The following is a 19,308-nucleotide window of genomic DNA, read 5'->3' as shown; positions in this document are numbered from 1 at the left end:
CTCGTTGTGACGTTGATGGGCTTGTGAGGCAACTGTCGTGAAAAATGGGAGAATTGCTTGCATCTTGCCCATTCATCACAACTTTCTGACTGTCGAATCATCGATAATTACCTGTTTCTACATTACCACCCATTGAATCACCCGGATTCCATATTTTCAATCGCTTCAGGGGCCTTGTTGCTATTGCCTATTGCCATCACCACTACTCAAATTGGGAAGCATGGATATCTTGTCAGCTGGGCCATTCTTAGAGAGATTGAGCGTCCTGATCCTCACATGTCAGTTTTTACCATGCCATACAGCATACAGGGTGCATGGAGTGTCCCAGAACGCCCGACCTTCACCTCGACCTAGACCCTGACCGCGTCGTGTCCCACGCTGTCGCCGGCGCTGTGTCGGTCCTGAGCGCCTACACCGTAGAGCCGTCAGCCCGCCGCGTGGTGTACACATCTTTGGCAGGCGTGGCGATACGTCGAGGTGTCGGGTGAGGGGATTGCCCTCTAGCTCGTCATGACGGGTGGGACCGGCATGGCCGAGTTCTGCGCCACGCAGGCCCCGCGCCGCCTGCCCCCGAAGGCCGAGGTCTTCCTCTCCCACCAGCCCCTCGCCGACCCGCCCTTCAGCCGCCTCAACGGCGCCCGGGGTTCAACGGCAGCGACGGCACCGGCAACAACGCCTCCTTGACACGCCTTGCGGAACAGGAGGGTGACGAGGCGAAGGTGAAGCGTGTGTGCATGCAGAAAGTCAAGGAGCAGCGGTACTCGAATAACGATACGGCGACTCTCGTGCCCCGAGCTGGTCCCGGACCCGCTCGCGATCCTCGGGCTGTGGACGACGAGGATGACAAGGTGCCGTTGGTCCAGAAAGAAAGACGGGCAAGACAGCAGCCCGCGACACCGTGATGCGCGACTACGAGCCCGACGTACTTGCCAAAGAACCCACCGGTGCTCCACTGCTTGCTCGTCCTGTCCCGGAACACCTTGAACTGGCCGTTTTCTGTTTACGCAGCCCTTACGCGGCATTTTCCCAGGTGGCAGGAACGTGGCTCTCTTTCTACGGTTAAGTTCGAGACACACTTTGACCGCTTCCGGCCCGTGCGCCCTACAAACTGGAAGGGCAAACCGGAAGGGCACCCTGCCAAACTCTGCAGAGGTCGCGGACGCAGCGCTGCTGTGTCGCGAGTGGTGCGCGCCCGACAGCCAAGGCGGTAGAGGACGGATGAGTTGACGAGGATCCGTGCCGGGCTCAAATCGGAGTCCGAGAGCCCACCGGCCCCGTGATTCGGGAGTGCTGGTACGGAACCTTGCCTTGGAGCTTATACGGAGTCACATCGACGTCGAACTCCGGTACGGTAAGGCGAATAGGGTGACTCGATGTGGCGTCGCGGAAGCGACGACTCCGTAGATTCCCTAGGGCCGTTTTCAGGATGAAGAGATAGGCCATCAAGTCGCCTCCCAGTTGCCATGGTGCATTCCTGCTGCCGTGGCTCAATGAAGATATGCAACGTTGGCGCATATTCTCAAACTCGCTTTGCGACATAACTTCTGCCTGCTCGTCAAGGGTCACCACAGGGCAGCGGCCATTAACTGTAGTATAGCTGGTGATGTGGCTTCCCCACTAAAACTTCACCTTCAGCTACCCCTTAGAGAGAATATGTAGGTTCAACTCATTAATTTTCTAGATGACACTGTCGTCACTGCTACCCACCCCGTTCTACCTTATCAAAGTTTGGCATTGCCTAGTTCTAGTGGCTGCTATATGGTGCTTCCACGTGGAGAAAGTCCATGATAGCGTCGGAAGTCCAGGAATCAAACTGCATCGAGACTCAAACGGCGCCTCTTACAGATTCTGGAAGCAGTCCACTTCAAAGTTGACTCCCTTTCTTCACAACTGTTTATCGAAGGGAATCTCGGGGGGTCTGCGCTCAAATCTCGGGGACCTTTTGGTTTGTGAGTATCAGGTGGCAACGGGCTGGAATTCTTCTGGCAGGTGGTTTGAAAGTGCCAGACGGTGCCATGGTATCAATCGCTGTCGCTGTCGCCGCCGCTGTGGACTGTCGGTGCGTGTGCAGTTGCAAGTTCTTGCCACCTGCTAGAAATTTCAGCACCTGTTACGCACAAACCACGGGCCCCGCAGTAAACAGCCGGCCCCCGAAGTGCATCCCTTATCCAAACATCGGCGCCGCATTCAAGTTCGAAATCCCGGGAGATCAGACTACTGCCAACTGTCACATTGTTCACTACCCAAGTTGGCTGTCATATCCAGCCAGACGAGATTTTGAGAGGGCGTGGCCATCCATCCCCATCGGACCCCAAAAGTGCATCTTCGCCAAGAGAAAAAATCTCTGCCCCGCCAAGGCTGGCGATGGCAAGCGTGGCAAACCTCGACAGCCCGGCGAGTCATCCGGTTCTTGGCAACGAGTCGGGACCCGTGCACAAGCGGATGAGGATTTCGAGAAAAGAGATTTTTCTTTTGGTCATTTTCATTTTCATTTCTATTTCAGGGGGGGCGAAGTAAGATGAAGTGCATCCGGAACGGAGTAGCCAAGATCTCCCGGTGCAAGTCCGCGCCGTTTCGGCGCATGCATGGTGTGGATCCCCGGAAGAAGCCACATGAATTTCCAGCCGCATTTCCCGCCCTTTCAGCTGTGTCCGGCTGTTGCAGTCGGCAGAGCCAATGGCGATACCCAACCGCTCTCCGTGGGACGTGGAGCCATGTCTCAGAGTGAGGTGTTCTCCGCAGTAGTCTCGCAAGAACCAACAAACACCCGCACCCGACGGCCGCTTAGGCAGCGGGGTCCCCTAGCCTAGAGGCAGAAATAGCCTATCAAACATGCGAGTCCTCTACGAGTATTATTACACTACTGCACAGTAAGTCGAGAGAAGGTCAAAGGGGCAGGGGTTCGCCTATACATAGGACGGATGACCACCCAGTAGTGCGCATCTAGTCTCGTCTTTCTCAACTGCAATTCCACAGGGAGTCAATACCCAATACACACGTCACCAATTGTGTGGAGAAAAGCGGCGGACTGTGCAGTGTGCAGGACACTACGAGTCAAGAAGGAATGACCTGGGAAATCAATGACGTCGAGGTCGGGGTTCCTCCCGTCTCCACAGATTCGGTTTTGGCTTTTCCTGACGTAGGTAGACTGAGATATAACTTGGGTCGATCTGCCAAAAACCCCGGCTTTCCCTGGGCACTCCTCTTTATTTTATTTGGGCAATTAATTACGAATTTACACATGTTTTGTTTGCCAGCGCTGTCGCGATAACAACCCCGTATCAGCCCTACGACTCTTTCCCAGTCCAAAAATCCGACCAATATGGGGTTCCCGAAACCTAGCGCCGAGCCTCCGAAGCAGGGGGAGATGCAATATTTCCCGCGGATGACCACGACCATCCCGCTCAAGTCGGGCGAATTCCGGCGAGTGCTGCACACGGGGCTGTACTCGCAACTGGTGCTGATGGCAGTACCGGTGAGGGGAGACATAGGCGAAGAAGTAAGCCCTCAATGAATAATCAGCATTGCCATTGCCATTGCCATTGCCATTGCCACAGCCATACCATCACCATCACCATTATCACCAGGGGGGAGGATCAAGGCCATACACACATGCACACACACACACACACACACAAGCTTGGCAGACAGGCAGGCAGGCAGACAGGCATAGACCAGATGACTAAAGACTCGCGGCAATCAGGCCCACCCAGTCGACCACAGCATGACCTTCACATCGGGCACCGGGCTCGTGCAGATGGGCGAGAAGGAGCAAGAAGTCCGGGCGGGCGACATGGTGGTCGTGCCGGCGGGGACAAAGTACCAGCTCCTCAACATCGGCTCCACGCCGCTGACGCTGTACACCATCTACGCGCCGGCCGAGCACGAGCCCACGACGGTGCACCAGTCCAAGGAGGACTTCCTCAAGGCCGTCGAGGAGGGCCGCAACGAGCCGCCGGCATGGAGCCAAAGGGGCAAAGAGGAGAACGAGAAGGAGGGGATTGTCAAGACTGATTAACTAGCGCAGTGCCTGCTCCTCCTGGTTGGAAGAGGGGGGCGATTTGGTATTTCATGGGCTCGGGTGCTGCGCAAGGTAGCAAGACCCTGCAGGCCATGCAAAAAGAAGCAGGTCACGGACGCGACGCCGGGGGGATGGACGGGCAGTTGCTCGGCACGGAGCCGGCCGTTGGGATTTGCTTTGGCCTCCCTCAGTTCTTCGAATATTTAGCCGTCCAATGGATTTCTACTTGGTTACGAATAACTGAAATGCAGTTTTAACCCGACATTTGTCGTCGTCAGTCGCAGCTCCAGGCTGTGCAGGCGAGCATCATAGCACAGGGGCGATGTCGCTAGATGACGTCAATACGGAGGGGCGAGGGGAAGAAGAAGCCCAGTCTTTGGGGGGGAATAAAACACTGTAAACTGTCTAGTTGCAGAATTTGAATGACCACGCTGAATATCAAGTCATACCTAGGTGTTCCACCCAAGTATGGTTCTGAGCTCCTCAATCCCGTCGTACACGTCGACACCGCCATTCGCCTCCAAGTCATCCAATGCGAGCTGTGCAAATATCTTTGCGTTCTTCAGATCCGTCGCCGCCAGATACAGCCGAGCCAACACCTCGTAATGTTCCCCGAGATGTGGAGCCAGATCTTCCTTGCGGATGAGCTCCAGCATCTCGGCGTTCAGTTCAATGGCGCCTTGGAAGTCTCGGTTCTGGACGTGCTGGAGGACTTCTTTCCTGATCACCTGGACCCTCTCCCGGCGGCGGTCCGAGGCTGCGATCTCCTCTGCCGGCGCGGAACAGAGCGAGCAGCTGCACTTGAAGCCCCATCTCTTGAGCAGCATCTCCTGACGCTCGGCGTGCAACACCCCGGGTTCGAGATCTGCAGCACCCAATGTGTCAGCTCGCCGGATGTCATTCCAACGAGAGAGGGAGATAACTCACAGCTGATTGTGATCTCTTCACCAGCCTCGATGTCGCGGAATGCCACGACTCGCTTGGCCAAAGTCTTCTCCAAGAATCGCGTGAATGCGCTGGGAACCTGTCAGTGACTGCCGATGTAATAATTACCCTGATTATTTCTCGGCGAACCTACTTCGGATTACACGCATGGTTCATCCTCTGCAGGCATTGTTACCATCGCTGCCCCTTCTACCCCCTCAACAGCCGCGAAGAACAAACTCACCGATATCCTCGGAAAGAGCGCCATGCGGGAGCGATCACTGATAGTCATCCCAAACGTGTTGGTCCTCATGACGTCCTCGGGGAGAGGCGCGCCGGCCTTGCTGCTCCGGGCGAGCGACAGCACCCCGTCCGAGTTGGGCAGCTGCTCCATGGCCCGCTGCAGCAGCTGGTGGCCCTTCTCCCTCCTGACGCGGCCGGGGAACTCGGTGTCGACGAGGATGCTGGCGTAGTCGACCATCAGGATCTCGCCGTGACGGATCCTCCGCGTCGCCACGACCCCCATGCCCCTCCCGGGGATCTCCCTGACCTCGTACGGCGGCGGGTCGGGGGCTTGGTTGCCGAGTTGCGGGTCCTGGGCCGCGTTGAGGGTCGTAAGGAGATCGACCGAGCTGGCGGCGATCTCGGGCGTGGTGATGATGCTCACCCCATGGTTGCCCTGGAACATGGAGTTGGTGAAGACGCAGTACTTTGTGTCGGCGCAGAACGGCCGGTGCGTCCAGGGGGCCCAGCTGGCCGGGTCGAGGCCCACGCTGTCGTCCATGGCGCGCGGGCAGTCCCGGCCGCCGTTGTGCTGCAGCAGGCCGAGGGACGGCCACCCGCACTGCTCGGCGGCGAGAACGGCATCCGAGATATCATCCAGGGGGCTGGGGCTGTGTATCGCGGAGCAGAACCCGCAGAGGAGGAGCACTGGCGAGAAGCGGCGAGGACCCATTGTCAATCAGTCAGCTGCGGAACTGGGGGCAGTTGAACAAAAGTCATCCAGACCCTCCAACTCCTGCCCGGGGTAGGCGACATAATATTCCCAGCATGGCCCTGCCCCCGTCCTGAGATTCAGCTAGCAAGCCACGTTGCAAGTCATCCGCACCCGTAGATGGATATAGATCAGCACGAAGCCAAGGAAGCCCTTCCCATTGTAAACCGCCATCCGGTTTCATTGTGATAGTCGCCAAGCTGCTTAATTGCATTACCTGTGGTTTTGGACCCACAACCAAGAGCCCCAAGACTCATTTAGCCGCCCGTGGGTCCATTCCAAGGCAAGGAAAGGCTCTGTCGAATGAGAAAAAAAGGGTTTTGCGAGTTTCGAGGTATTTGCGGGAAGAGCTGGGCGCAACAAAATAAAATGGCCGATTCAAAAGACAGCTGTGTTGCGCCATTTCGCGGTTTTTGCCATCGCATCGCAGGAGCAATTTGCGCAAGTTCAAATTCCAGGGGAAGGACGTGCTTTCGGCTCGGTGGGAGATCGACCCTCAACGGGGCGCGGAGCACGCGGCACGCAGGTAAAGGCCCAAGACCCCACACGGGAGTTTGTCCTCATAATCGACTTCATCCGCGGCTTGGCTCCGAATCCTCCTACCCCAACCGGCCGCATCGAGCCGGCCGATCTTGGTGCGCGTGCAACGTGAGGCCTCTTCCTTGGCTCTCATCCTTCGGCGCCAATCCTCGACCACATGAGGCATGGGCTTGCGAAAGCGAGGCTCCGGTTGGTCGGATCGGGGGAGCCTAGTGCAGGTTCAGACTGCACGTGGCATGGGGATGTGGCATGGGGATCGAGCCCATTTCCTCCCTGCCGCAGGACCGGTGGCCAAGAACATTCTTATGCGGGATAAGCTCGCTCTTGGTTCCAGAATTTAACGGCTGGGCCGCCAAGAATGCCATCGGGGCACCGTCCAAGGAACGCCGGTACTTTCATTTCTGGATTGACTAGGACTGGTCGGCATCCAGGAAGCAAACAAACTGGGTGCAACAGCTGTCGGACGTGTCTACATCTGGTGACTTCTTTCCCTCCGACATAGCTTGCTTCTTCCTTTTCAGTGGCTCGGGCCAGCGGGGCATGCACCGTCTTGTGTCCCCATACTTGCAAGGTTCCCTTGGGCCGGACGTCAGAATAGGCTATGCCGCTAGGGAGTCCGTCGAGAAAGCTGACTTTGAGACTACGCTCTAGCGGCATATTGTCGGCTGGGCTCTCATTGCCTGCGGGACTCTTGATCTGGCCATGCTCGCCAAGATAAGATCGTGTTGATGCTCCACCATGCGCCGACCAGTGGGCCAAGCTTGGCTCCGATCAACTGTCTCGGCAACTGAAGGGCACTCACCGACTCGCGATGTAGAAGCCGAGGACATGACCATTATTTCTTTTTTTTACCGCAGCGCCGCACGTAGATCTCCGCCATTCCCTAATCCAAGTCCTGCACCGGCGGCACAGTCACGACCGTCGTAGCATTCATATCCCCACCCCGATAAGCATACGTAAACGTCCACCCCGACCCAGCCCCCCCATGCTCGCCCCTGTTGTTGACAACGACAACGCCGCTCAGCACAGCCGGGTACCTCCTCACCATCCTGCGGACGGCATCCTCGGCGGCCTCCCGCGGCGACATGCCGCGCCGCAAACTCTCGACGGCCTGGTAGCACGGCAGGAACCGCATCATGACGTCCCCGTCCCCCGTCGCCCCGCACCCGCCCACCTCTCCGTCGACGTACGACCCGCTGCCGACAATGGGGCCGTCGCCCACGCGCCCGGGTATCTTGTGCGACGCCCCGTTGGTCGACGTCGCCGCCGCCATGGCGCCCGAGGAGGAGATGGCGATCATGGAGATGGTGTCGTGCGCGGCTGCTACTGCTGGGCGGTCGGGGTCCGGATCCGGATTTGCATCCCGCCGGGATGATGAAGACGCGTCCCCAGCCGCCGCCGACGTCCCGAGGTGGTTTCGCGGGAGAGGCGTGTACGGCCCACAGGAGCGGGACGGGTCGGGGGTGACGGCGACGCGGAAGTTAGGCTGGCAGCCCGCGTCCCTCCACAGGCGACACAAGGCCGCCGACTCGGGCGTCGCGAGGCCGTAACCACCTTCCCCTCCGCCTTCCTCCTCCTCGTCGAAGCCGTTCTCGACGGCAAACCGCGTGGCCAGGTCGCCGACGAGCAGCGAGTGGGCCGTGTGCTCGAGGACGCGGCGCGCGACCGAGACGGCGTCGCGCACGCGCCGCAGCCCCGCCACGGCGCCCGAGTCCATGGTCGAGCCGTCCATGACCAGCGCGTCCAGCGTCGTCTCGCACGACTCGTCCGGCGAGCCGCCGTACCCCACGCTGCCGCCGCAGCGGCCGCGTTCGCAGGCCCGGCAGCCCATCTCGACGGCGTCGAGGGCGGCAGAGGAGGCTGACGATGCTGATGGCGACGAGGTTAGGGCCTCGTAGGCGGCGTCTGTGGCTGCTGTGAAGGGGCCGCCCCACGTGTTGATCACCATTGGGAGGCCTGGGGAGGAGGAGGGGGACTGGGCATGCTTGTGGGATTGGATGAGCAAGCCCGAGAGGGGAAAGGCGGCGACTATGCGCAGCCAAACGGTGAGGAAGTCCCACATGGTTTGAATAGAGGGCGGCCAAGACGAGAGACAAGACGTTAAGAAAGGGCAAGGAAGGAAGTCGAGTCAACAATTGGATGTACTTGCCCCGCGAGGTTTGGTGGGATAAGCTTGTTAATTGCATGCCTACTGTTTAAATTACCACATTGGTGGAAAGAGCTTGTTAATTGCATACCAAGCATCACGCGCGATCAAGTCTTTGTCCAACTAGTCGCATAGATATCGTTATATAACGTAGTATGGAAGCCCGTATTATCACCATCGCTGACGTGGAAGCCAAAAAACCATGACACGCCAAAATTTTGGTGTGTTTGTCGAAGCTATTATATTTTAATAATACACACTGGAGTAAGGCTCCCTCCCAAGAATGTTCAAACAAGGGAAAACATCCCAAGAACAAAGAGAAATAAAAGACAAATCCCCCATCGTCATCATCATCAGCTACTTCATGATCTGAACAGGGCAATGGTCTGGACAAAGCCATCGGCATTGTCCGAGTAGGACGCGACGTCGGTGCCGTCAACGGTGATCATCTTGGTGGTGCCGACGGTGTTGAGGTTGTACACGGACACGCTGCTCCCCTCGACGCTGAAGATGCGCTTCTGGCACTTGTCGGTGTTGCCCTCGTTGGAGCACGTCACGTCGTTGTTGTCGAAGAAGCTGTACAGGCCCGCGCCGTAGACGAGGATGTCGCTGCTGTCGACGATGCGGACGCCCCAGCCGCTCTCGCCCGTGGCCAGGACGGGATCGTGGTAGGTGCTGTTGGTGGGGAAGGGGATGGTGGCGTCCGGGTTGGGCTGGTAGTATGCCGTCTCGGTCTGGATCTGGCCCAGCACGATGTTGGTCGAGCCGTGGATCTGGTACTCGTACAGCACGTGGTGCTCGACCGACGTGCCGTACAGCCAGATGTTGCCGAGCGTGCTCTCGATGAGGAGGCCGCGGCCGGCATAGATGGTGATCTGCCTCAGGTCCTTGTCCTCGACGTCGTGGTCCGCCACCCACAGCCACACGTTCTCCATGTACAGGCCCGTGGCCGACTTGGTGATGTGCATGCTCATGAACGCCGCGATGCACTTTTGAGCCACGTTGTCGGCCGTGACCTTGGTGTCGGGCGTCTTGGCGCACTCGGCGAGCTGCAGCTCCGAGCCGGCGAACCCGCCGATGCGCGTGTGCACGTCCCACATGCCCGAGGGGGTGCCCTCGGAGGCGAGGTTCCACTCGATGAGGATGGCACCGGCCTGGGCGCCGCGCGTGCTGACGATCATGTCGGACCACTCGACCTGGCCCACCGACCCGGGGGTGCCAACCTGGACGACGGGCTTGGGCAGCCGGAGGTTGGCGAAGTAGTCGCCCGACGAGAGGATGACGGGGTACGCCTCGCCGACGATCCTGGACCCGGCGGGAACACGGATCGTGCTCGTGACGACATAGGTGCCGGCGTCGAAGAAGACGATCTTGCCCGCGGCGGCCGCCGCCTCCAGCACCTCGTTGATCGCGGCCGTGTCATCGGCGACACCGTTGCCGACCGCACCGCCGTCACGGACGCTGACAAAGTCCGAGGCGAACGACTTGTCGTACTTGGGCTTGGACCGCTCATAGTAGTCAGAGCCGGACACGAGGCCCTCTGGCCGAGCGTTGGGAGTGATGGCCCCCTGGAACGCGGTCGGCCCCGTCGGCGTGTACTTGTGGCCCCTGCCCCAGCCGGCGATGGTGGACGCCCCGCTCGATCCCGGCAGCACCGTTGACTTTCCGGGCCCCTGGATGGCGACGGGCACGTTGCTGAGGCGGACGTTCTCGACGATGATGCTGTTGGCGGCGGCTGGCCCGGAGGCGTCGCTGCTACCGAAGGCGATGCCGACCGGGGTGTTGTTGATGTCGCTGTCGACGAGCACGACGGAGCCGACGCTGAGAGCGCCGTTGTTGACGCCGGTGATGTCCAGGCCCACGCGGCAGTTGTTGATGCTGAGGCCCTTGTAGGTCCAGCCCCAGTCCCAGAGCTTCTGGATGGCAACGTCCGAGTTGTGGAAGGTCAGGTTGCGCATGGTGAACTGCTGGTTGCCGACCGAGAGGCCCTGGGCGCCGCCGTGGAAGACGAGGTCGCCGACGTAGCCGCCCGAGCCCTCCTCGATGAAGAGGCCCTGGTGCTGGTTGCCCGACGCCGTCGACATCTTGAAGACGATGTTCTCGAGCGACGTCGCCTGCCCAGTCGGCCAGTGGATGCCGGCCACCAGGACGGACGGCTTCACCGCGGTCAGGTCGACGATGAGGTTGCGGATCTGGCGCCAGAAGACGTTGGTCGCGCCCCAGCCGAGCTTGCCCGTGCTCTGGTACTGGTCGCCGTCGATGAGGAACCGCTCCTGAAAGCTCGAGCTGGCCTTGATGACGGGCAGGCAGATCGGGTCGCCGATGATCTGGGTGTAGTAGTAGTCGATGATGGGCGCCGACACGAGGTAGGTGCCGGGCGGGAAGTAGACAATGGCCGGCGTCGTGGTCGACGAGCCGCAGGTGCCGGGGCCGCACCTCCCGCCGTCGCTGATGGCGCGGTTGATGGCCGCCGTGTCGTCGGACACGCCGTCTCCCTTGGCGCCAAAGTCCTTCACGTTCCGGAACACGCTGTAGCCCGACTTGGCGAGGGGGGCCTTGCCCTGGTGCTTGATGTTCGACAGCCAGTAATCGGCGCAGGCCGGCGCGCTTGGGGTCGGCGTGGACGAGCTGGTGGGGAGGATGGACGACCAGTACGTGGTGTAGTACGGCGGGATGGTCGGTTCCGGCTCCGAGGAGCTGGAGGGGGGGCTGGTCGGCTCATAGGAGCTCTCGACCGTACTGCTGCCCTCGGTCTCGGTCTCGGTCTCGCTCGCCGGATACGAGGTCTCGGTGCCAGAAGGCGCAGCAGTGTACGAGCTCTCGCTGTCTCCGCTCGTGGGGTATGGCCCCTCGCCGCTCGACGGGTAGGTCGACAGAGAAACAGAAGGATAGGAAGAAACAGCAGTGTCCGTCGGGACACTGCTCTCAGTGCCGCTGTAGGTGTAGCTGGCGCTCGACTCGTCAGACGAGGTGAGAGGGGGGCTGGTGCCATACCCAGTCTCGCTGACGTCGCCGCTGCATGGCGGCGGTGGGATGGTAGGACATGTGGTGATGGTGCTCTGGACGATCACAGTAACCACGGCATCATGGGAGCTGACCGGGTAATCGGCCGATGCCACCGCAACCAAGCCCAGAATGGGAACGATTGACTGAAAAGAGTGAACACGCATCTTGAATCATAAATGAGTGACTTGGATGCGGAGAACACCTCGAAAAAAGAGCGGATGAGGGTGAGGCGAAGGTTGACGATCTCCTCCCTTGCCTTGACGCTGGAGAGCCCTCATGGCCGACGCGGGGGGGGAACATGGCAGGATTTTATTCCAGTCATAATTACGCTCCGTATCCATCACGACCCTGTCGCGGACGGGGGGGGGGTTGAGGTGCGTCCAGCCAGCATCATCCAACAGTGGTTGAGTGAATTGCACTTGGAGATTAGCCCCTGCAGCAGCGCCTCGGCTAGGCTTAAACCAGCGGTCCGCATTCGATAATTTGGTCACAGTGCCCCTGTGTGACCACGATTTCAGGGGGGCTAAATTGACTAGGCGCCAGGGTACGTGCTTGGCGTTTGTTTGGTGCATCCGCGAACAAGCCACAAGCCGATGTACCACCGCCTCAGCTCGAGATCTTGATAGCGGCGCCGACGCCACTGACATGCTGATGACAACCAGGAGCCATGGAACAAGCCCCGACAACATGGCGCATAGGTCAGGACGCCATTTGCATGCACAAATGTCTCGTTTGGCACGCCATTGCCACCAACAAAGTTGTTCCCCTGAACAGTCCCTTGCTTCGCTGACCAAACAAGGTTAGCATTAGTCTTTTTAACGTCGACCTGGGACCGCCCCGCGCTGGGAAATGAGCTGTTGTGATGAACCCCTGTCTCCGTCGTATTTGCTTACTTCCATCACCGGGTATATGAACCAACGTCCCCCCCTTACTATCCCTTACCATGCGGTAGACGTCATCATAAATGACCCGTAGGGCAGAGGGCGGGGCCATTTTTCGGTTCCTGCATTCTTCCGTCTTTTCTCTCAAGATATTTTCAGGCACACGCTGCTCCTTGGTTGGCCGACACGCTGGGAAGGAAGGCACACGTTACCACCGGCACGCCGGCAGCAACTTGATGACTCGAAATGATGATTGGCCGACCACAACACTGGTGGTGATGGGAAGGAATACATCCCCGCTTCTAACAAACAAGCACCAATTTCGGCATCAAGGTTGCGTACAGCCCCTTTGCTATGTAGCTATGTGGCCGGGTGGTGTACTGTACTCTTTGGAGTTGCACATAGCTTCGTGGATTTAATCTATCCCACGGTAAGGGCCTTTTACTTCCCCGTCTCTTTTCGAGCAAAACGCTGTTCCAGGCATCGAACGAGTTGAGAAGCTAGGGGTGATTGATAATATTGCTATGAAAGGGATATGCATATAACAAGGCTAATCTATTATACTATCCACGTGTGTGAAATGAGTAAGTGTTTGGGGGGGGGGCACTTTATTGCATAAAGCGGGTCACCTTGCATATAGATTACATACATATTTGCAAACAATCTGTGCTGAAATCATGTGACATGAGTTAATGTGACGGGAATCGCGAGAGGGAGCCTCGCAGTGCATACGACATGATGGTTGGCCATCCCGGATGACTGTGTCGCGCACACCCTGGACCATCTGATGCGACCACAGACCCAGGAACCAGGAGGCAGCAGCATGTCAGCCTGGTGGCTTGAAGCCATGGGCTGAAAGGATGACAGGCTGAGGGGCTAAGCGCCTGCATTGGGGGGTAAATGATCGTCTCAGCTGACGCTTACCCAAGGTATGTACGCTTCTTCGGAAATCCAGCTGGGAAAAGGTGCCGTGAGACAAGAGGAAACTGGCTAATAAACACTGCGGTTATCCACGTCGCAGCCTACGGTGCCCACACCTCGTCCCTCGTACCTCGCCCCGAAAGTTCGCCTCGTGAGTTCACTCTTGGAGTCACACAGCCGCGCCCAAGACTCGGACTCAGACCTCAGGCGCCCTCCGACCAGGCACGCGCCGACCGTACAGACCCCTTCTGCCTCGCCTCGCCTCGCCGCGCAATCGTGCCTATCCATCATGTCGCCAGCACACAATACGTCCTACGGGGCCGAGATGCAGACGAGGACGCGCAAGGAAAAGAACTTCTCCCAGACCGAAGCCGATTTGCCGAGAATCTCGCAACACACATCCTTCAAACTGCTTGACCCGACCATGACCAAGCTGACAGCCTCCTCGAAGCTGAGCGACCTGCTATCCTACCTCGGCCCCTACAACCCGCGCCCGATCCCCATCACCGAACACGATGTCGTCTGGCTCTTCGACAACATCGCCTTCCGGGGAGAAGGCGGGGATTGGCAGGCCGAGTTCCTCGCCGCAGTCTTCGCCCAGCACTCTTCGTGTAAGGTCATCGACGTCGTATCGGAGGTGGCCGACAAGATCGGGCTCGCCAACGGCGAGCGGGACGAGGCGACAATCGAGAAGAGGATAATACCGTTCCTCATGGACGTCCAGCCGGGCAGGGTCGTCAACGCTGTCTTTGGGCACCACAACGTCCTCAAGCTGGGGCCGGGCGGGAGGAATGGCATCAGCAGCGACATAAAACTGCTGCCCGCTGCCCACCCTGGCGATGTCGTGACCACGGTCGCGGACGTCCCCGAGGGGGCAAACGGGCTCCTGAAGATGAAGACGCTATACACGGACCCAGAGGGCTGGGCGGTAATCTCAGGCACGTATTGGCGTTGGCCCTACTCTTCGCCGGCAACTTTGCTAACCTTGTTGTCCCTGCGCAGACGTCGACGACACGATCAAGGTCACCCAGACCAGCGATCCCATCGGCATCCTGCGGTCGACCTTCGTCTCCAAGCCGGTGCCAATAACGGGGATGCCGGAGCTGTATGCCTACATCCAGAAGGTGCTGGCTCCCAAGTCCCCTTTCTTCTACCTCTCAGCCTCGCCATACAACCTCTACCCGTTCCTGCACGACTTCCGCGAACAGTACTACCCGTTCGGGCAGCTGGTGATGCGTGACTCCAACTGGATGAGCATCCCGGGCCTTCTCGCCAACCTGACGATGGGCACCGAGGAGTACAAGGTCGACCGGATGCGCAAGCTGCACTCGTGGCTGCCGCGCAAGAAGGTGGTGTGCATCGGCGACTCGACGCAGAGCGACCCGGAGGCGTACGGCGACGTGTACCGCGAGTTCCCGGGCTGGGTGCACGTCATCCTGATCCGCAAGGTTACCGACATCGCGTCGGTTGGCATCGCGGCCAAGAACGAGCCGGAGCGATTTGAGAAGGCGTTTGAGGGCGTCCCGCGGTCGGCCTGGCACGTGTTTGAGGACCCGGCGGAATGCTACAGGATTGTTGAGGATGCTCTGGCTTGATGGCATATAGAGGGAAATATTGGCATTGGGTCTGTTTCTTTTCGGTCTCTCCTTTTCGTCTCTTTTATCTTCTCTGGCTTGCTTGACTCGAAACATGATTACACGACACAGATATATCCTCTTCCCGTTTTGCAGCATACCTTATTGTCCATCACGATGCGGAGCGAGATGCCCATGCGACTGTATTCCATATTATTCATTAGTTAGGTACCTTTGGGTGGGTCTCGGTGGATTCAATAGTTCAAGCATTCCCGGCGGGTCCAGTTGGCATCCGTCCGTCCATCCCGCCCGCCTTATGGGACGTCATCTACCCCTCCACAGTCTGCAGCGTCAACCCCGCAGTTCCCCGGCAAGCCATTCCTCCGCTGCGCCCCTCCTTGCAGCTACCTATAAATCAATACTACCTCCCTGCCAGTTTTATATGGAGAGGTCTGTCGTCTCGGCCGCAATTCGAGCTTCTTCGTCCATTCTCCGCCAATCTCGCCCCCTCCGCCATCCGAATCCAAATCCGAATCTCACTTCCACTCCGAATCCGAACCCGCACCACCCCCAACGTCACCTCCGCCCCCTTCCCCCTCGACCCCGCCCAATGGCGCCAACCACCCCCTACGAACTTATCTACTGGCCCGGCATTCCCGGCCGCGGCGAGCACGTGCGCCTCGCCCTCGAGGAAGCCGGCGCGACCTACACCGACACAGCGCACACCAAGGACGGCGTCAACACGGTCCTAGCGCACATCAAGGGCGAGATCCCCGACGACGGCATCAACCCCCCTGCCTTCGCTCCCCCGATCCTCAAGCACGGCGCCCTCGTCATAAACCAGACGCCCAACATCCTCCTGTACCTCGGCCCACGCCTGGGACTCGTGCCGGGCGGGAACGACGACGCCGCCATCTACCGCGTCAACTCGCTCGTCCTGACGGCCCTCGACGGCCTCAGCAACGAGCCGCACGACTGCCACCACCCCGTCGCCACGGGCCTGTACTACGAGGACCAGAAGGCCGAGTCCAAGCGCCGGGCCGCCGACTACGTCCAGAACAGGCTCCCCAAGTACCTCGGCTACTTTGAGCGCGTGCTCGCGTCAAAGTCCAGCGGGGACGGGCCGTGGCTCTACGGCGGGGCGCTGTCGTATGCGGATCTGGTGCTGTTCCAGGTGAGTTTTTGCTTCTTTTGTGTGTGATTTGATTCGCGCCTCCCTTCCTACCGGGTCTGATGTTAATATCATGTTTCTTGCAAGTGTACCGACGGTGTCAAGTTCATGTTCCCGAAGGCGATGACGAAGCTGGAGAAGTCCGGTGACTACTCGCGTGTTTTTGCCCTGTACGACGCCGTCAAGGCACGGCCCAAGATCAAGGAATACCTCGCCAGCGACCGGCGGCAGGAGTACTCGATGGGCATTTATCGGTACTATAAGGAGCTGGATATCGAGGGCTGAATCCGGGGATGGAGGGTGACCTTCTAGGTAGTAACTCATAGGCAGGGCCATGACCCATGATCACCCCATTGAGGGGCCTGGCAGTAACATGGTATAGTATAATTAGGTAGCATATAATTAGAAGGCAAACGGGACATATCCCGCCCTCCCCCCGCCCATTAATGTAGCCCTCTCAAGGGCTCATAGCAACACTAGCTCAGAAACCCCGTGATAGCTTGATAGACCCCAAATCACTGCCCAACCTCCTTCCCCTCCGTCTCCTCCGCCAATCCCACGCGCTCAACCGTAGCCTCCACCTTATCCGTCATCAGCTCCTTGACGCCCCTGAGGAACACAAGCGCCACGATGGCCAGCACCACAAACGGAATCACGCTAGCCCACGCGAGCCGGTACGCCGCCGCATACTGCAACCTACTCTCGCGGACAGCAGCCGTCCACACCGCGGCCGACGCGCCGGGGACGTCTGCATCGCCGCCGCCGCCGGCCAGGGCCGCGAGCAGGGCTTCGACGCTCGACTCGGGCAGACCCGCCGCGGTGGCGGCCTTGGCGACGGCGGGCGCGTAGCGCGAGCCCATGCGGCCGTTGATGATGGCGTCGAGCACGGCGGAGCCGAAGGCGCCGCCGATGGCGCGGGCCGAGAAGGCGAGCCCCGTCGCCGTCGAGAGGAAGGCGTGCGGGGCCGTGAACTGCACGCAGGCGACGAGGAGGGTCAGGGGCCCGGACTGGCCGATGCCCGCCAGGACGTTGAAGCCGATCTGGGCGGAGCCCCAGGCGGGTTTGATGGTGGCGTAGCAGATGCAGCTGGGTTGAGGGTGGTTGACGGGTTAGGGGGTGTGCGATGGAAATGGGGGGAAGGGGGAGGGGGAGGGGGAGGAAACAAAGACTCACACGACGAGGAATATAACAAAAGTGACGAGCAAGGGCGACTTCAGGTCCTTGTACCGGGTCGCGTACCACGTCACCGGGATGGAGGCGGTCAAGTTGACGAGGGTGAAGCTCAGCTGGCGGACCGAGATGCGCCACGAGTCCTGCTCGAAGCCGAGGTGGAGGACAATCTGCGGCACAATGGAGTTGACGGCGCTGTAGAAGATCCAGCCCTCGACTGCGAAGGCGAACACGGACAGGGCAAAGTTTGCATTCTTGTGGAAGAAGACGTGCGCCACCAGGCCGTCTGATCGTCCTTTCCATTCTGGTAGATGTCAGCTACCTAGTTCGTGATCACATTGTAAAGGGAAAGCAGAAAGTATGGGAGGAATTACCGTAGAGGCTGAAGGCGACGAGCAAGACAAGACCGATGGCAAGGGGCGCCGCAACGTGAGGATCAGACCAGGTGTATGCGCCGCCCGCCCAGTCAAGGGCGAGGAGCATGAGCGTCGCGCTGCTCATGAACAATGCGGAGCCGATGGGGTCGCACGCCCAGATGTACTCCTTGAGGGTCATGTTGGGGTATTCGATGTTCTTGGGCGGCCAGTAGAAGCAGAACAGCCCCACAGAGGTGATGCCGTGGAAGATGGCCTGGATCCAGAAGATCCACCGCCAGCCGTCGGTGCCCACATTCGTGACTGCTCCTGCGCCCAGGGTGCCGATCCTGTGATCAAGAAAGAAAAGAAGAAAAAGGTCAGCCTGGGGATTCCTTGTTTTCTCGGGGGTTTGTTTGGTTTGTAATTATCCAGGGAATACGAACAATCCGCCAATGGCGCCGCCCATGAAGGCGAATCCGTTCGCGAGGGCGCGGTACTTGAGCGGGAGGATCTCGGCGGGGATGGCCTGGGCGATGGAGATGGTGGCCAGCGTGGTGCCGATGAGGATGCCGCCGCCAATCAGCATGCTCATCGACGTCGCCTTGGCCGAGATGACGGCGCCGGCGAAGGCGATGAGTGGGGGTACGGCGGCAAGATATTTGCGGTCCAGCACGTCCGATAGGCGGCCCACGATGGGCGAGAGCACGCTCTGCATGAGAAGGGGCCCCTGGATGATCCAGCCCGCGATGGGCCCGTCTCCTAGATCCCGGACGATGAAGGCAATGACTGATCCGGCAGCCACGACGACGAATACCTGGGCCATGATGCTGGGGTCCGGTTCAATTAGCAGCTGGGGGGGACAGCCTGGCAACACGCCGAGTTTTCCCTCGGGGTTGGGGTCTGATGACTCACGCGAAGCAGGCAATGAACACGACCAGCCAAGATCTCCAGGTCAGATCAATTCGAACGACGTCCTGGACAGCCTCTTGCTCAAGCGGAATCATGTCTTGCCCGCGGGGCCCATGGTAGCGATGCGCACCATCGGACACGGCGGCGGCGGCGACTTCCACATCCGCCGTCTCGTCCCGTGTGGTCGCCGTCGTCTTCTCAATGTCTGCAGCCATGGCTTTTGCGATCGGTTGGTTGGTTGGCTGGTTGGCTTGTACTGTACTGTATTGGCCGTTGTTGCGAGAATCAGGTGACGGAGGGAGTGGGAAAAAGAATCAATTCTTCACCGGGAACTCATTTGTTTTCTTTCTCCGCCAAGCATCACGGGGACATGTTACCCAGGGGGCTTCTGCCGATGAGACCAACCCCGCCCCTGACGGCATGGCATTGAGCTTTGCGGGCCGGGGGGAGCCACTTATTTCGGCAGATGCATGTCGGCCTGTCACATGGCGGGACCAACCAAAACTAAGACAGACTCGGGTAGGTCATATTTTCCCCGCAACGAGAGTGGAGTCCATACCGGAATGATGATTGTTGGGGTAAGGCACGAGACCGAGGATGCCAGTTTGGTCGTACCACCTTGGGGCGAAACTTGGGCTATGCTCGGTGCTGGGACGGCAAAGCGCTTGCCCATCGATGGCCAGCACCTCGGCCGT

At 59.4% G+C, this 19,308-nt stretch overlaps 6 protein-coding genes across 6 annotated transcripts; 2 read left to right on the top strand and 4 right to left on the bottom strand.

Moving 5' to 3' along the window:
* Positions 1–3,322: 3,322 nt before the first annotated feature.
* QBC33DRAFT_581195 (uncharacterized protein) lies at positions 3,323–4,018 on the top strand (the record flags this gene model as incomplete). The annotated part of the gene is made up of 2 exons (XM_060431252.1): positions 3,323–3,499; positions 3,704–4,018. 2 exons carry the CDS (start codon positions 3,323–3,325, stop codon positions 4,016–4,018), a joined length of 492 nt encoding a protein of 163 aa, XP_060279440.1.
* A 452-nt stretch (positions 4,019–4,470) lies between these two features.
* QBC33DRAFT_581194 (SET domain-containing protein) lies at positions 4,471–5,729 on the bottom strand (the record flags this gene model as incomplete). The annotated part of the gene is made up of 4 exons (XM_060431251.1): positions 4,471–4,886; positions 4,949–5,037; positions 5,100–5,125; positions 5,190–5,729. The coding sequence occupies 4 exons, from the start codon at positions 5,727–5,729 to the stop codon at positions 4,471–4,473; spliced, it is 1,071 nt and encodes a 356-aa protein (XP_060279439.1).
* A 1,520-nt stretch (positions 5,730–7,249) lies between these two features.
* QBC33DRAFT_598751 (nucleophile aminohydrolase) lies at positions 7,250–8,826 on the bottom strand. The gene has a single exon (XM_060431996.1). The coding sequence runs from the start codon at positions 8,539–8,541 to the stop codon at positions 7,363–7,365; it is 1,179 nt and encodes a 392-aa protein (XP_060279438.1). The 5' UTR covers positions 8,542–8,826; the 3' UTR covers positions 7,250–7,362.
* A 161-nt stretch (positions 8,827–8,987) lies between these two features.
* Positions 8,988–11,795, bottom strand: QBC33DRAFT_459731 (uncharacterized protein; the record flags this gene model as incomplete). The annotated part of the gene is made up of 2 exons (XM_060424942.1): positions 8,988–11,232; positions 11,500–11,795. 2 exons carry the CDS (start codon positions 11,793–11,795, stop codon positions 8,988–8,990), a joined length of 2,541 nt encoding a protein of 846 aa, XP_060279437.1.
* Positions 11,796–13,758: 1,963 nt separating this feature from the next.
* On the top strand, positions 13,759–16,463 carry QBC33DRAFT_459874 (uncharacterized protein; the record flags this gene model as incomplete). The annotated part of the gene is made up of 4 exons (XM_060424950.1): positions 13,759–14,383; positions 14,436–15,007; positions 15,456–16,181; positions 16,266–16,463. 4 exons carry the CDS (start codon positions 13,759–13,761, stop codon positions 16,461–16,463), a joined length of 2,121 nt encoding a protein of 706 aa, XP_060279436.1.
* A 91-nt stretch (positions 16,464–16,554) lies between these two features.
* QBC33DRAFT_499701 (major facilitator superfamily domain-containing protein) lies at positions 16,555–19,122 on the bottom strand. The gene is made up of 5 exons (XM_060425653.1): positions 18,617–19,122; positions 18,148–18,531; positions 17,723–18,051; positions 17,352–17,652; positions 16,555–17,264 (listed from the first exon to the last, which is right to left on the bottom strand). Exons 1-5 carry the CDS (start codon positions 18,826–18,828, stop codon positions 16,694–16,696), a joined length of 1,797 nt encoding a protein of 598 aa, XP_060279435.1. The 5' UTR covers positions 18,829–19,122; the 3' UTR covers positions 16,555–16,693.
* Between the last annotated feature and the right edge of the window lie 186 nt (positions 19,123–19,308).

The sequence above is a fragment of the Phialemonium atrogriseum genome (genome assembly GCF_030411735.1).
Source record: "Phialemonium atrogriseum strain 8032-3 unplaced genomic scaffold QBC33scaffold_33, whole genome shotgun sequence".
NCBI classification, from domain to species: domain Eukaryota; kingdom Fungi; phylum Ascomycota; class Sordariomycetes; order Cephalothecales; family Cephalothecaceae; genus Phialemonium; species Phialemonium atrogriseum.
The sequence above is the reverse complement of the archived record's forward strand: the minus strand, read 5'-3'. Positions and strand labels throughout refer to the sequence as shown.

Coding starts and splice junctions, on each gene's coding strand:
- QBC33DRAFT_499701 (XM_060425653.1), bottom strand. CDS start 18,828: ATGGCTGCAGACATTGAGAAGACGACGGCGACCACACGGGACGAGACG. Junction 18,532..18,616: donor GTGTTCATTGCCTGCTTCGC/GTGAGTCATCAG, acceptor ACCGGACCCCAG/CATCATGGCCCAGGTATTCG. Junction 17,653..17,722: donor CGTCGCCTTCAGCCTCTACG/GTAATTCCTCCC, acceptor GACATCTACCAG/AATGGAAAGGACGATCAGAC.
- QBC33DRAFT_598751 (XM_060431996.1), bottom strand. CDS start 8,541: ATGTGGGACTTCCTCACCGTTTGGCTGCGCATAGTCGCCGCCTTTCCC.